At 44.9% G+C, this 15,060-nt stretch overlaps 1 protein-coding gene across 2 annotated transcripts in view; it reads right to left on the bottom strand.

The window, feature by feature from the left end:
* Positions 1 to 720: 720 nt before the first annotated feature.
* LOC127321891 (uncharacterized) overlaps positions 721 to 15,060 on the bottom strand; it is a 30,451-nt gene continuing 16,111 nt past the window's right edge. The window contains exons 2-4 of one of the 2 annotated variants that reach the window (XM_051350851.1): positions 5,927 to 6,002; positions 5,719 to 5,832; positions 721 to 1,195 (exon numbers count right to left, since the gene is read on the bottom strand). In XM_051350851.1, the coding sequence (XP_051206811.1) occupies positions 1,005 to 1,184 (180 nt within the window). In that variant the 5' untranslated portion in view covers positions 1,185 to 1,195; positions 5,719 to 5,832; positions 5,927 to 6,002 and the 3' untranslated portion in view covers positions 721 to 1,004. Of the gene's footprint in view, positions 1,196 to 5,718; positions 5,833 to 5,926; positions 6,072 to 15,060 lie in introns of those variants that run through there. The other variant, XM_051350850.2, reaches the window with a different exon arrangement.

Raw genomic sequence — 15,060 nt, 5'->3', positions numbered from 1 at the left:
CGGGGCTGGCTCACCAGGTTGAGCGGCGGAGGAGGTCGTCGGGGAGCACCGACAGGCAGTCGGCCAATCGTATCGCACCTCGGCGGGTGGCGGCGCAAGAGGATGCGAGGCAATCCTCTAGATTCGCCCCGCCGGCCACGAGCACCGCCACCTAAGCCGGCAAAATCAGACGCTTGGGGGGAAAAGGGATCCCTTTCATCTTTGCTTCCTCCTCGTTGGGTTCGGATTGGTGGAAGGCAGAGGAAGGAAGGCGGGGAGATGATGAGGAAGGAAGGCGGCCGGCCAGGGAGGGGCGGAGCAGGCCGCGCAAGCGAGAGCGTGGTGGCCGGCGGGGGAGCAGCGGGGAGGGGCAGGGATAGAGACGACGCAGAGAAGTCGGTTGTTTGTCGGGAAAATTACAAGGGGCGATTTGTAAGAAGAGCATCACGCCCAATAATTCGGACCGGAGGGAGTACTACATCTGTCCCATGATATACGATGCTATTATGACCAATATCCTATGTTGTTCTAATAACATCTTATATACTGTATTATGAGACGGAGGGACTAGTAGATTGTTTATCTTCCAAGCAGTCAATTTGAAACCCAGATTGTTTATGTTCCAAGCAGTCTATTTGAAACCAAAAAATCAAGTAGGAGGCTTAACGTTGAGTACAATTCCTATGTGAAGAAAATCCTCTAATTCAGGCCTTATGGAACATATCAGCGAGCAGTTGAGAATTGAGCTACCTGGCAATTCATAGAAATGATAAGAACAAAAAATATTCAGCTCAATATTTCGGAAATCGAGAATTGGAAAATGAACAACCGGGAGTGTTCATCTAGGCAACAATGAGCATAATATGCGTGTCTTAACGGTCCACAAACAGCGCCATCGACAAATTTCACAGCTAGCCACTAGTATGAGCAAATCGGAGTTCGCAGCTCTTGAAGATCAAAACTGCTTAACCATATACGAAGATCACGTTTCTGTTATGTCAGTGTATACTTCACTTTGCTAGGGCCTAGGGGGTGTGACCATCGTCATCCTTCTTTGGCTTACGGTATGTTTCCTCAAGGTGCTTTGCCAGGAAAACATACGTGTTGAACAGCTTCTTCACATTTGGAACGTTGTAGTTCTGAGCTACATAGACACCACATCCCATTCCCATTAAAAATTTGAAGCTGCCAGTGATTAAACCCATTGCGAGAAGACCTGAATACAATGATAAAAGAGTTATGTATATGCAAATAAATCCATTTCGACATGGGACATTAATGAACATGTCAATGAAAATTGATACAAAATGGTTTTTGCCATGTGGCATGAATACTCACGTCTGCTACATGTTAAGAGGTTTCATAATATTGCTGCCTTAATATATTTTATCTTTTCTAGCATGTAATAAACTATGTACTCCCTCTGTCCATCAAAGAATGTCGAAAGTTTGATTAAATTTGAATGTATCTTGACACTCTTTGTAAGCTACCAACTAACTGTGTTCATAAACAAACAACCACTCTATCCACACATAGAGCTAAATAACACATTCACACTGTTTGGTAGCAAAGTATTTCGAGACTACCAAAGTTTAAAATAAGTTGACGTGTTAAAGTGTGGTATTAATACTGCAGTATTCCCCCAACTGTGGCATGTTTGAAGGAGTATTAGAAACAACAACACCAAACTTCTTTTCTGAACCGGAGAAAGCTAGAAGAACTAAACGCACGCCTGGCTCTATTCGAAGCCACCCCCGCTGTCCTATCATCTCAGCGGCCATGGACAAACCAAGGATGAGCTCATGAGTTACATATTATTGCAGCACATGGAGCACCCCTAGCAAACCACAGTCTGTACCTTCTTCGCTTTCACAACATGAGCCGCACACGACGTCAGGATTGGTCAGGTCGCAAGTCTGGACAACTGGTGGCCTGGCCGGGCATGCAGAGAAGAACTCCAGCTGCCCCAGGGAGAGCCACGCATCCCAGACCACCATCCCTACTGAGGCAGCAGCCACCCTATCCATAAGCTGATGATCCCCGGGCATCTGCAGCCTGTGCGCCTCGGTGCACGCAGCCACCACACATGCCCAAGTCCCATGAGCTGCAATGGCAGGCGGCTGGCATCACGATTCGTAGGCCGTGATGCAAGCTCAGGCAACAGCGCACACCGTGTGGACGGACGTCAGCGCCGGGGCCAGGATCATAGAGTCCGTCTGGTGGTCCTGCTGCACGAACGTGATCTGCACGCCTGCAGATTGGCGATGAAGTACAGAGCCGAGGTGAGCCCGATAGGGATCAGCTGCAGCTGCATCTTGAGCTCCTCCACCGGCGTCACCGTGCATAGCACCATGGCCAGTTGCCACCCTGATCAAGTTCTTTATGCATAAAAATGTCAGCCTTGTCCAAGAACCTGGCGCATAGATGTCACTCGGGGAGCACAACTGCTAGTCTGAATAAGATACCTGCATTACTCTCAGGCTGCAGGATCCGGTACATGCCTACATGGGTGTTGTGGAGGCAAGGCTGACGATAACCAACACGAACAACGCGCAGATGCCGTACCCAAATCCCCAGCTCACCTTGTCCTCAAACCAAACCAGCAGCATCCCTGCAGTCAGGATGGCCATGTTGGCCACCATTTAGTACCAGCTGAAGTAGAACGCCTTAGCCTCCTGTTCCGGGCTTCCGGCACGTTTTCAGCCTTGTCGTCAAACTGCTTCGCCTCACTCCAGAAAACGGCCGCACGGAAAAATATATCGTCCCTAGTACCTTCACTCCAAAACAGTCCCAATTCCCCAATTCTCTCACCAGGCCATGGCGCCTCCCCGCTCACCCATCTCTCCCCAAGCCAGCATGGGGAGTGGGATCATTCCCTGGTGGTGTGGCTCGGTCTTCACGGACGCGGAGGGGGCGAAGTAACCGGAGGGAAGGAGTCCGACTCATCGCCACTGCTGTCGTGGCCACTCCACGTTCGAGTCGACCCAGACCTCAGTGCCGTCGTGCTGCTGCTTCGTACCTCATCGCGGATATGGCAAAACTATGGTATTTTGTGCCTAAAGGCTAAAATGTTGTACTTTTCCAATATTTTGGTTCTTTGATATACTTTACTGCCAAACATATCTTCAGTTTGAAAGTGCTTGCAGAAAAAAGTAGACGGACTATGTTCACTGGCATTTTGGAATAATGCTTCATGTCTTAAGGTTCTACCACCCACACACATGTTTGGTGAATAGGATCTAATTCCCAAGGTCAGGATGCTGCCGCTCAGTTGCTTCATAGATTATAGGGTGCTCAATAGAGGCCACAGCCTATGGTAACAACTAGTCACGGCGACTGGCATAGTATTTGAAGGAGGTGACATATAGAAAAATTATAAGGGTTGAGGTAAGTGTTGGGAAAGAGAGATTTTCTCATTAATTGATTGTGACGACCAAGACCTGGTAGGATCCGGAGTCTAGGTGCAACCATTGTATCTAATCCCAAGGATTTGCTAGTACGAACATTAACAAGACGAATATCATATCCATATCATTAGTACAACGTTTCAAATGTTGAATACACAGTCATTACTAGATTAATTATCCATAGACAAAATAACAGAGAAACAAAATAAAGGTGGTGGCTCCAGCAAATATGCAACAGGCAATCAACTGGAGTATCGTAAATCTAGGCATAAATCTCCAGAGCAAGTATTATCCGTGAAGTTACACTAAAATGATTAACGGATATGCATATGCTTAGGTGTTGACAAAAGAGTAGGCTTCATGATTTTAGATTTTAGCGTGAAGCAAACTTTACTTTTCAAAATTTTACGGATATGCATATGCTTAGGTGTTGAGGAAGCTGCTCGTGAAGCTATTCGCCATCTAATGGGACTCTACGAGCCAATGTTCAAGGGAAGACTCTGTTTATGTGACCCTCATAGGTGTCTTCAGCTAGGATAGTTCAGACTATGTGACATGCTAACCCTAACCGTTTACCAAATGTTTAAATGAAACCTTAGTTTGAGCTAAATTTTTGGAAAAAGTTTTGGGAAATAAAACATGATTTATGTTAAAAATTAAACCATTAAGCCTACTCTTTTGTCACCACCTAAGCATAACCCACCTAATCACAGTATCGCATGTCTGTTCATAATTTGTGTAACTTGAGAGTACATTCAATATACTCATTTGCTACTTGTCATGTGCAAAGGACAATACTTGCGCTGGAGAATGATGCCTAGGTTAACAATAATTGGAAACTGTAATCTAGCATGTCTAAAAGCTAGATATCAAACAGGGCATGAATCAGCAACCGGAGAACCCAGTCAACAACAACTGTAAATAAGGTTCCACGTTTTTACAGAAAAAAATAAGTTTGCACAAAAGAATCAGAGCCATTCTTTATCAAACTGTTCTATCCCTTTTCCATTCCACCTAATCTATGTACTGCTACCTAATCCCCTAGGCCCTGTCGTCCAACCATCCTGGTTGCGATAGACGGTTAGTTACCTAGTTTGTTCCACAAGAACACTAAACATTCAGTAGCACGGTATAAGCTTTGTAATGAATAATTAAGACTAGGGAATACGCAAAATTTCAGCATTTTTAAGTACAGATTATAACAGGTACCATACTGGAACAGAGGAATTTCGTATTACCAAACCGACTAACATTGTCAAGTTTCATAATTCAAAGCAATGCTCACAACATTCTGATTACTAGGCAATCTGATCCCTTCCTAGTTAAAAGTTAATGCTGCTGTGGAGACATGTGAGTAAAAGTCTGGTCATTCTTTTCAGATGCTATCGGTTACAAATTACTATTCCAAATGCAACTTAAACGCCCCAATAAATCTCAGTAACTTATCCAGAAATACTCCGCCCACCTTTATTTACTTGGCATTCTAGGTTTAGTTAAAGTCAAACTTTGTAAAAATTGATCAAGAATGTAGGAACAAATATCAACATCCATAATTCCATACTTTATAACGATTCTAATACCATAGATTTTATATTGTAGATGTTGACATTTTTTCCTAAATATTTGATCAAACTTTACAACGTTTGACAAGCGCGAAGTAAATAAAAACAGAGGGGGTAGTAAATATGACAAGCGCGAAGTAAATAAAAACAGAGGGAGTAGTAAATATGACAAGCGCGAAGTAAATAAAAACAGAGGGAGTAGTAAATATGAACACCCCAAAAACGTATATTACATTAAACTTAGTAAATTGTAAACATGTAAACTGATGAAACATGGAGAAATCTACAACAACACAGCGCTGAATCTGCTCTGAAGAGCGGTCTAGAGGAAAATGAGAAACAAAAGGCCTGACAGTCCTGCTACAGATTTTGTGGGTTACCGATGGGAATCATCAATTAGCAAACTATTGGCCATGTATGACCTGGGGAATTTGGGTATCAAAGGTCGGGATCCTACACGATTAAGAAATAAGAAGAGCTATATGAACTTTGAAGAATACAGTTTCATTGCCTGCCTATTTCCACTCGGTCACAATCCATATATATATTAGAGGGGAATCTGTAAATAGTAGCTGAAGAAAGACCAAAGGATGTCTCTGATTGCCCATTAATCTGAACATGACACGCCATCTACTACGCTGCTACGCCTTCCTCTGTACGCAGTCAATTTTATCACGAAATCTAGATGTTGAATCCGCTTAACCGTGCAGTGTGAAGAGATGCAAACTGAAATCGGATGAAACAGCAGAGCGAGGAAAAGCGGAGCTTACTTGTTTCTTCTTCCCCTGACCTTCGTACAGGATGCGCCGCCGCCGATTCCGCTGACCTTCGCTTCGCCGCAGCAGCCCGCGCCGCTCGCCCGCCGCGTGCGTGCGTGCCGAACCCTAGAATCCGATGATCGAGAGATTAGTTCAAAGAAGGAAGCAGTTGGCGGCGGCGGACGAGGAGTGGAGAGGCCAACACCGCCTGAGTCGTTACCGGAGCGGGGGGTGGGGAGCAGGAGAGGGCCTTGGCTTCGCCGGAGCCCGGAGGTTGTCGGCCGCGAGAGCGAGAGGAGGGGCGGGCGGGACGATTTCGTGGGGGAAGGGTAGGTCGGTACATACATGGGATCGTATCCGGCACTAGAAGGAATCCCGGTGCCCGTATTAGGGCATCTCTAGTACAAAACAAAAAAATTCGGTCTCTCGAATTGTTCAGTTTAGTTGAATTTTATCACGGCGCCAGATTAGAATGAAAACCGTAAACTGAAAAGCTAAAATCAAACGACGCAGGGAAATGTGATGCAGGGAAATGTGATGCGACGATTTTGCGAGATTGAACCCGTTTTGCTCCGATCGAGCTACATTCGTCAATAATTTACATTAAATTTACCAAAATACGTAGCAGTTCTAGCTACATTCGATAATTTGAGACCTAAACTACTAGATTAGGCCCCGGATTGTCACCGGGGCAGTTCTTGCGGCGGCGGAGGGTTTTCCGCGCCGGCGACTCCTACGCGACGATGAGCGCGACCACCTCGAACACCGCCGCCTTCGTCGAGCTCCCGCATGCTAGAGGCGGCCCGGCTGTGTCGTCGTCGTCGTTGCCGTCGCCGCATGGGGGAAGCGCCGGCAACGGCGGGCTGCACGAGCCGGCGGGACGCCTCCTCGGCTTCTCCTCGCGCGCTGCCCGACGCGCGAAAGCACGCGGCCACTTACGTGCCTCCCGCTTCCAAGCGCCGTCGGAGCGCACCCGCCTCGCTCGCTCCGCCTCCGACCGTACCCCCGGCGGACGCGGAGCTGGCTTCCCGCCGCCGATTCGGCCCCCTCCCCTACCTACGTGTCTGTTGGAGATATGCCCAAGAGGCAATAACAAAAGTGGTTATTATATATCTTTATGTTTATGATAAATGTTTATATACCATGCTATAATTGTATTAACCAAAACATTGATACATGTGTGATATGTAAACAACAAAGAGTCCCTAGTATGCCTCTTAACTAGCTTGTTGATTAATAGATGATTAGTTTCATAATCATAAACATTGGATGTTATTAATAACAAGGTTATATCATTGTATGAATGATGTAATGGACACACCCAATTAAGCGTAGCATAAGATCACGTCATTAAGTTATTTGCTATAAGCTTTCGATACATAGTTACCTAGTCCTTATGACCATGAGATCATGTAAATCACTTATACCAGAAAGGTAATTTGATTACATCAAACGCCACTGCGTAAATGGGTGGTTATAAAGGTGGGATTAAGTATCCGGAAAATATGAGTTGAGACATATGGATCAACAGTGGGATTTGTCCATCCCGATGACGGATAGATATACTCTGGGCTCTCTCGGTGGAATGTCGTCTAATGTCTTGCAAGCATATGAATAAGTTAATAAGAGACCACATACCACGGTACGAGTAAAGAGTACTTGTCAGGAGACGAGGTTGAACAAGGTATAGAGTGATACCGATGATCAAACCTCGGACAAGTAAAATATCGCGTGACAGAGGGAATTGGTATCGTATGTGAATGGTTCATTCGATCACTAAGTCATCGTTGAATATGTGGGAGCCATTATGGATCTCCAGATCCCGCTATTGGTTATTGGTCGGAGAGAGTACTCAACCATGTCCACATAGTTCGCGAACCGTAGGGTGACACACTTAAGGTTTTGTAATATCCCAGGTAATGGGGTTACAAAAATAGAGGAAACAAATGTGTGCATTGCATTCATGCATAGAAAATCTGGGGAATTTTCGCGCTTTAAAGTAAAAGCAGTCCACGAATCGAAGTTTCACTTGACCTTGGTGGAATTGAAGTAGCTCATCAAGTCAAGCGTTATAAACCTCAATGTGACTTTGCTAAAACCTTGTTTTGGGTAGAGATAATTTGATCTAAGGGGTTAGATCAAATGGAATTAAAACCAACACAAGAACATATGAATCAAGGATCAACTACTTGATCTTATTAAACATCACAACATGGTATTCCTTGCCATAACATATGAACAACCATCTAATTGGAAATCAAGTAACAATAAATGAAGAAACTATTCTTCACTTATCTTTTCCATGTCTTAAACTAATCTATGCTCTTATCATAAACCCTATGATATCCATTCTACTTTAATCTTGGAAACAAGACAAGGAGATCCAACTGAGAAATATAATTCTTCTCTATTCCAAATTATTATGCATCAAACCTAGAGAGGTGAGAGTTCTATTATACTTATTAGAGAAGCAATAACAAACCTTGAGGCAAACCTTGGATATAAATATCCATATGATCAAAACATTATCTTCAAGAGGAACCCTAGAGTATTATTCAAGACATTCCTTAGGGAGAGAAACCATATATGTTAAACATAGATATTGATGATCACATCAACCTCTATGGAGCCTAACCTTAGGTTAGTATTAAGGAACTTCCCAAATGATAGAGACCAATCATACTAATTATAGCTTGACCTATTTAAGAATCAAGGACAACCTTTGAACTAAAGTATTAGGAACAACCATTTCATCTTGGAGTGGTGAGATACCCTATTATCACATGGAATAATACCATATCCATGAATTTATAAGGTGAGGAGGAGACTAACCCAATTAAGCTACACAAATGGAACCTGAGCCTAGATACCTAAGGAGATATTAGGAGTACACCATAAAACCTTGAATAAACTATTCCTATGAGAGAGAGCTCAAGCTAAGGTGTTACTGATGACCCACAAGTATAGGGGGTGTATCGTAGTATTTTTGATAAGTAAGAATGTCGATCCCAACGAGGAGCAGAAGGTTTTGACAAGCAGTTTCGATGAAGGATTCACTGTAAATGCTCACATACAAGTATTCAGGGGGTTTTGATGTAACAGGTGAATAAAGTACGAGTAAGTAAAGTGCGAGAGTAACAATTGCAGCGAGTGGCCCAATCCTTTTTAGCACAAAGGACAAGCCGGTTTGTTTACTTATAATGACCAAACGTTCTCGAGAACACACGGGATTTTAGTCTAGTGCTTTCGCTACATACGGCTAAATAATCTTCATTGTTATGATAAGTGCTGTGTGGGTGAACCTATGCTAATGTACCGCCCTTCCTAGGACTAATATATACTTGTGATTATACCCCTTGCAAGCATCCGCAACTACAAGAAAGTAATTAAGAATAAATCTAACCACAGCCTTAAACTCTGAGATCCTGCTATCCCTCCTGCATCGGTATACCAACGGGGGTTTAGGTTTCTGTCACTCCGGCAACCCCGCAATTGGCAAACGAGTACAAGATGCATTCCCCTAGGCCCATAAAGGTGAAGTGTCATGTAGTCGACGTTCACATGACACCACTAGAAGAATAACACCACAACTTAAATATCATAGCATTGAATATTACTCAACCATAGTTCACTACTAACAGTTAGACTTCACCCATGTCCTCAAGAACTAAACGAACTACTCACGAGACATCATATGGAACATGATCAGAGGTGATATGATGATGAATAACAATCTGAACATAAACCTTGGTTCAATGGTTTCACTCAATAGCATCAACAACAAGTAGAAATCGATACCGGGAGAGTTTCCCCTATCAAACAATCAAGATCAAACCCAAATTGCTACGGCGGTGACGATGTCCAGCGGTGGAGACGGCGGTGATGATGGTGGAGATGATGATGATGGTGATGGAGATGATGTCCAGCTCGATGACGGTGACGATGGCGCCGATTTCCCCCTCCCGGAGGGAATTTCCCCGGCGGATCTCAGCCCGCCGGAGAGCTCTTTTCTCTCTGGTGTTCTCCGCCCCGCAGAGGCGGCTGTAACTCTTCGTGAGGTATCCTCTGTGGCTTAGGTCTTCGGGACGAAGGGTTTCGCGAAGAAAAGGAGGCGAAAGGGGCTGTGGGGCCCCCAAACCACAGGGTGGCGCGGCCAGGCCATGGGCCGCGCCGGCCTGTGGTCTGGCCCCACCTTGGGTCTTCTCAGCTCCCCCTTCTGGCTTCCTTCGTCATCTGGAAAAATAGGATTTTTGGTATAATTTCCTTCCACAGTTGATCTTCCGAAATATTGCGTTCTGACGGTGCTTTTTCCAGCAGAATCCTGGCTCCGGTGCTTGATCCTCCAATAATGATGAAACATGCAAAATAGATGAAATAACATAAGTATTGTGTCCAAATATGAAATATATCAATGAATAACAGCAAATTATGATATAAAATAGTGATGCAAATTGGACGTATCAACTCCTCCCAAGCTTAGACTTCGCTTGTCCCCAAGCGAAACTGAACTCAGTAAACAGGACCACATGTTTATGGAGTGAAGAGTCGATAAATAAAATACGGACAAGAAGCATCATATTCATTCACACAAGACATTCTAGTAAACAACTTCCTCATATAACTCAACTTGAAACAAGTATAAAGTAATCACAAATAAAGGTGCATAAGAAATCATAGTTGGTGATGGCAAACTTCGTTCTTGGTCAGAGAACAATTAACAGGTTATACTTATCTATCGAGCAATGCTCTCATGTTAAAGTTTATATTGCACAACTTGCATACTCAATCATAATAGTCTCCTCATAATCATTGATAACTTGCAAAGCTATATTCATTCAGATAAAACTTGTACTAAACAAGGAAGAATAAAGACATGATGAAGCAAATCACAATATAATGGTTTGATCACAACTACTCAAATGCTTGCTTGAGATGGAGAGAAATAGGTTTACTGACTCAACATAAAGTAAAAGACAGGCCCTTCGCAGAGGGAAGCAGGGATTAAATCATGTGCTAGAGCTTTTCAGTTTTGAAATCATATAGAGATAATAAAAGTAACATTTTGAGAGGTGTTTGTTGTTGTCAACGACTGGTAGCGGGTACTCTAACCCCCTTGCCAGACAACCTTCAAAGAGCGGCTCCCTTTTTATTTTTATTTTGTGTGGCACTCCTTCCAACCTTTCTTTCACAAACCATGGCTAACCGAATCCTTCGGGTGCCTGCCAACAATCCCATACCATGAAGGAGTGCCTTTTTATTTTGGTTTTATTATGATGATGACACTCCCCCCAACCTTTGCTTACACAAGCCATGGCTAACCGAATCCTTCGGGTGCCGTCCATCAATCACATACCATGGAGGAGTGTCTATTTAGTTTAATTAATTTGGGACTGGGAATCCCATTGCCAGCTCTTTTTGCAAAATTATTGGATAAGCGGATGAAGCCACTAGTCCATTGGTGAATGTTGCCCAACAAGATTGAAAGATAAAACACCACATACTTCCTCATGAGCTATAAAACATTGACACAAATAAGAGATAGTATATTTTGAATTATTTAAAGGTAGCACATGGAGTATTTACTTGGAATGGCAGAAAGTACCATGTAGTAGGTAGGTATGGTGGACACAAATGGCATAGGTTTGGGTTAAGGTTTGGATGCATGAGAAGTATTCCCTCTCAGTACAGGTCTTTGGCTAGCAAGGTTAATTAGCAAGCATAAGAGTCGAAGGAAACAAACAAATATACATATGATAGAAACAATCATGCATCTTCCTTATAAGCACAAACAATTTTAACTTCAGAATAATAAGCTATGAGCTAACAAGAAAGAAAGACAATGAAACAACTACATGTATTTCTCTTTTCTACTTAAACCTCAAAGTGTTGTTGCTATTGACCAATGCTAAGTTTGCCAAAACCAAATAGATTTATTCAATGCTCCCAAAGTGATACCAATACTAACAACAAGGTAAATCATATAATAGAGATTGCAAACTAAAATAAGATGTGCAATATGTAAATGATAAGACTTCTCATTAATATTCCATAACGATAACTCACACCAAGGGATACATAGACAACCAACTAAAGGAGAGATACTTCCAAACTGCAACCCATCTTATATGATAACTCCCCTACTCATGATATGACACTACTTGATAGTAAAAAGTAAAAGATAGTGATGATGTGATACCGCGGCACTCCCCCAAGCTTGGAATAAACCAAGGGGATGCCAATACCGATGATGAATTACTCCTTCGGCGATGGTGGTGAAGAACTCCTTCCGCGCTTCTTACAAATCTCCTTCAGCTTCAGTTTCTCAGCTTGGCAATTCTGCACTAAGACTCGAAAAGATTCATTGTTATCTGAAGTTGGCGATGATGACCTTGTGATGTGAATCGAGTGGTATTCCAGCATTCTACGGAGACGGCAATTCTCCTCCTGGAGTATCTCCACTTCTCTTCTTAGAGCCCGATATTGATCACAAAACTCATCGGTAGTCCGTAGAGCTTCTTCCAACACAGGGAAGGAGTCGAGGCTAAGAGCGGGTGGTAAGGGTCCCTGCAAGTTATGAGAAAAAGAACGTCGAGTGTCAACAGATCCCACCAAGATTTGCTTGCTCCCAACGGCTTGCTGCTCTTGTTTTGATGGCACCCTCTTCACTTCTTCCTCCGAAAGCCCCTTGCCCTTGTTGTTGGAGGCCATGGTGCTTCTAAACTGAAAACAGATCCTGGCAGAAACAGCTCGAAACAAAACACGTCGAGAAAACGATATACGGACCTCCAGGGGCCCGGGGGATTATATAGCAAAAAATTTCACGATAAAAGGAAAGTACCAGATCGAACCAGAGTCGGAAAGGGGCGACGAGGCGGCCAGACCATAGGTCGGCGCGGGCCCAGGCCAGGCCGCGCCGGCCTATGGTGGCACGCCCTCGTGCGTCTTTTCCACTCCGTTTCAATCTCGTAATTTTTAATATTTTCCAAAAATAGCAAAAATATTGTTCGGAAAGTAAATTGCGAACTTTTCATTACCAGTACTGTTACCTATTCAAAGTCGAGTTCTGGCGGACTGTCAACTTGTCCTTTGATGAAAGCCTCCAGTGTTTCCACTCAAATAATATCAACATCAACATTATAAGAATCACCTGAGATATAATGCTTGAGTCTTTGTCCATTCACCACTTGCATAGCATTGCCTTGGAGAGAGCTAATTTTGATTGCTCCTGAACGATACACCTCCTCGACAACATACGGTCCTTCCCATTTCGAGAGTAATTTCCCTGCAAAGAATCTGAGACGAGACCGATACAATAGGACTTTATCTCCAATGTTAAATTCTCTTTTGATAATCCTTCTATGAGAGTGAATTTGCTACACACATGGGTAGCTACGCATGGGTTCATCGTCGTTTAATCTGTGCTGAGATTCGTACTGATTCGGCTTGGCCTTTGACCGTGTCCCACGCCGTGCACAGTAAACCGAGTATCTAATTCGCTAATCCACAGTGACGCTCGAGCTCTTGACCGCGAGTCGACCTGCATACCATCGTGGCCAGAGCCTTCAATCCTCCCCGCCGACATGGCCTCACTGTCGCCCGACGCCGCATGTAGCCCCAACGCCGCCAAGCCCTAGTGACCGCCACCTACTCCAACGCCATCCAAGCTTCCGAGTGTCGCTTGCCGCTAAACGCCACCGCCCTGGATCCTAAATGGCGTTGTCGCCCCTTTTGATTCGCACGGGCCAGATTCTTCATTGCCGGCGTGGAGAAATAGAAAGGCAGAGTTAGGTTGCGGAGGAGCTGGAGGTAGGAGAAGCTGCCATGGCCGAGAAAAGAGAAGCCGCCCAAATATCTCGATTTGGAGATGGCCGCGTTGTTAAGCTCGTATGGCGACCTGCACAAGGCGATACAGGGGATCTCGGGAGTTTGGGGGCGAATCGAAAGGCTCAAGCAACATCAATTAGTGCTGTCCAACCAGGAGAGAGGGCACGAAGACAGATGTGAAGGAGCTCGCTCAGTCGATTTGCATATATAGCGGCCCAAATCGATTCAACTCGCGGTAAGTACTTAGTAGCAAAGCGTGTCCAGCGAGAGCTGAATGCAATCGCGTCGTCCCTACCTCGAGCGCCACCCCAACTAGCATGGTGGCCTCCCCTACCTCGAGCTCCTCTGCAGCTGCTCCGAATCCGGCCGAGATTGCCCGTTCTCGATCGACGGAGTGGCACTTCACCTGTACTAAATCGAACCAGGCCGCATCAGCTAGCTTGGGCGCGATTGAATCAGGTCCCGTGCCCTCCGGCCATGCGCAATCGAGCAGATTTTGGGGAAGGCGGCGTGCGGCGAACGATTTTGGGGAAGGTGGCGTGCGGCGGACGATTTTGGGGAAGGCTGGGCGGGGCAGCGGGCCCGCGGCACGGATGCTCGCAGATAGGCTACTGTATGCCGACATGCTCTCGCGGGCGGTGCCGCCGGACTGACGGCATCGATTTGGGCGGAAGAGAAACATCCAAGATTCGCTCGTGGAGCAGGTCGGACCGCGTCGCCTCACTTGCCCTAAACGCTGCTATTCCACTGGCCAAGCATAAGCGCGCCACCTCCCTGGGACCTCCTCGCCTCGGCTGGCGAGGGAGCTCCGCCACGATTTGTGCCGCTCCGGCGTTGGTCCGGCAGCAGCAGAGGAGGCCAGGTTGGAGCGGGCAATCCGACTATGGGAGGCACCCTACTCGAGCGCACATGCGTGGACTGCTCTCCAATTGACAACGACGGTCTATGGCGAGTTCGATTTCGGAATCAGCCGGGCACCACCTCGCTTCTTCTGTTTTTGATTTGGGGGGAGGCGACTCAGGCGAGTTCGATGGAGGGGGAGCGCTAATCTTAATCCACTCTTAAGTACGGACACAGTAAGAGGTGGGAGTGGATAATGAGGTTTGACCGAAGGGACACATGTTGGCTCGGGAAGGGGTGCGTAGCTACCCACGTGAGTACCGGGTTTCATCCGATCCTTCTATCATGCCATTTTTTAACTTTCTCTTTAAAGAGTTTAGCATTTTCGTAAGCTTCACTTCTCCATTCATCTAGAGAACTCAATTGCAACAACCTCTTATTACCGGCAAGTTTAGAATCTTTATTTAATTCTCTAACAGCCCAATAAGCTTTGTGCTCTAGTTCTAAAGGTAAATGACAAGCTTTCCCATAAACCATTTTATAAGGTGACATTCCCATGGGATTTTTATAAGCAGTTCTATAAGCCCAAAGTGCATCCTTCAATTTACTAGCCCAATTCTTTCTAGTTTTATTAACAGTCTTTTGCAAGATAGATTTAATTTCTCTATTTGATAATTCTACTTGCCCACT

The sequence above is a fragment of the Lolium perenne genome, chromosome 2, assembly GCF_019359855.2.
Source record: "Lolium perenne isolate Kyuss_39 chromosome 2, Kyuss_2.0, whole genome shotgun sequence".
Classification (NCBI taxonomy): domain Eukaryota; kingdom Viridiplantae; phylum Streptophyta; class Magnoliopsida; order Poales; family Poaceae; genus Lolium; species Lolium perenne.
This window is presented reverse-complemented; position numbering and strand designations above follow the sequence as displayed.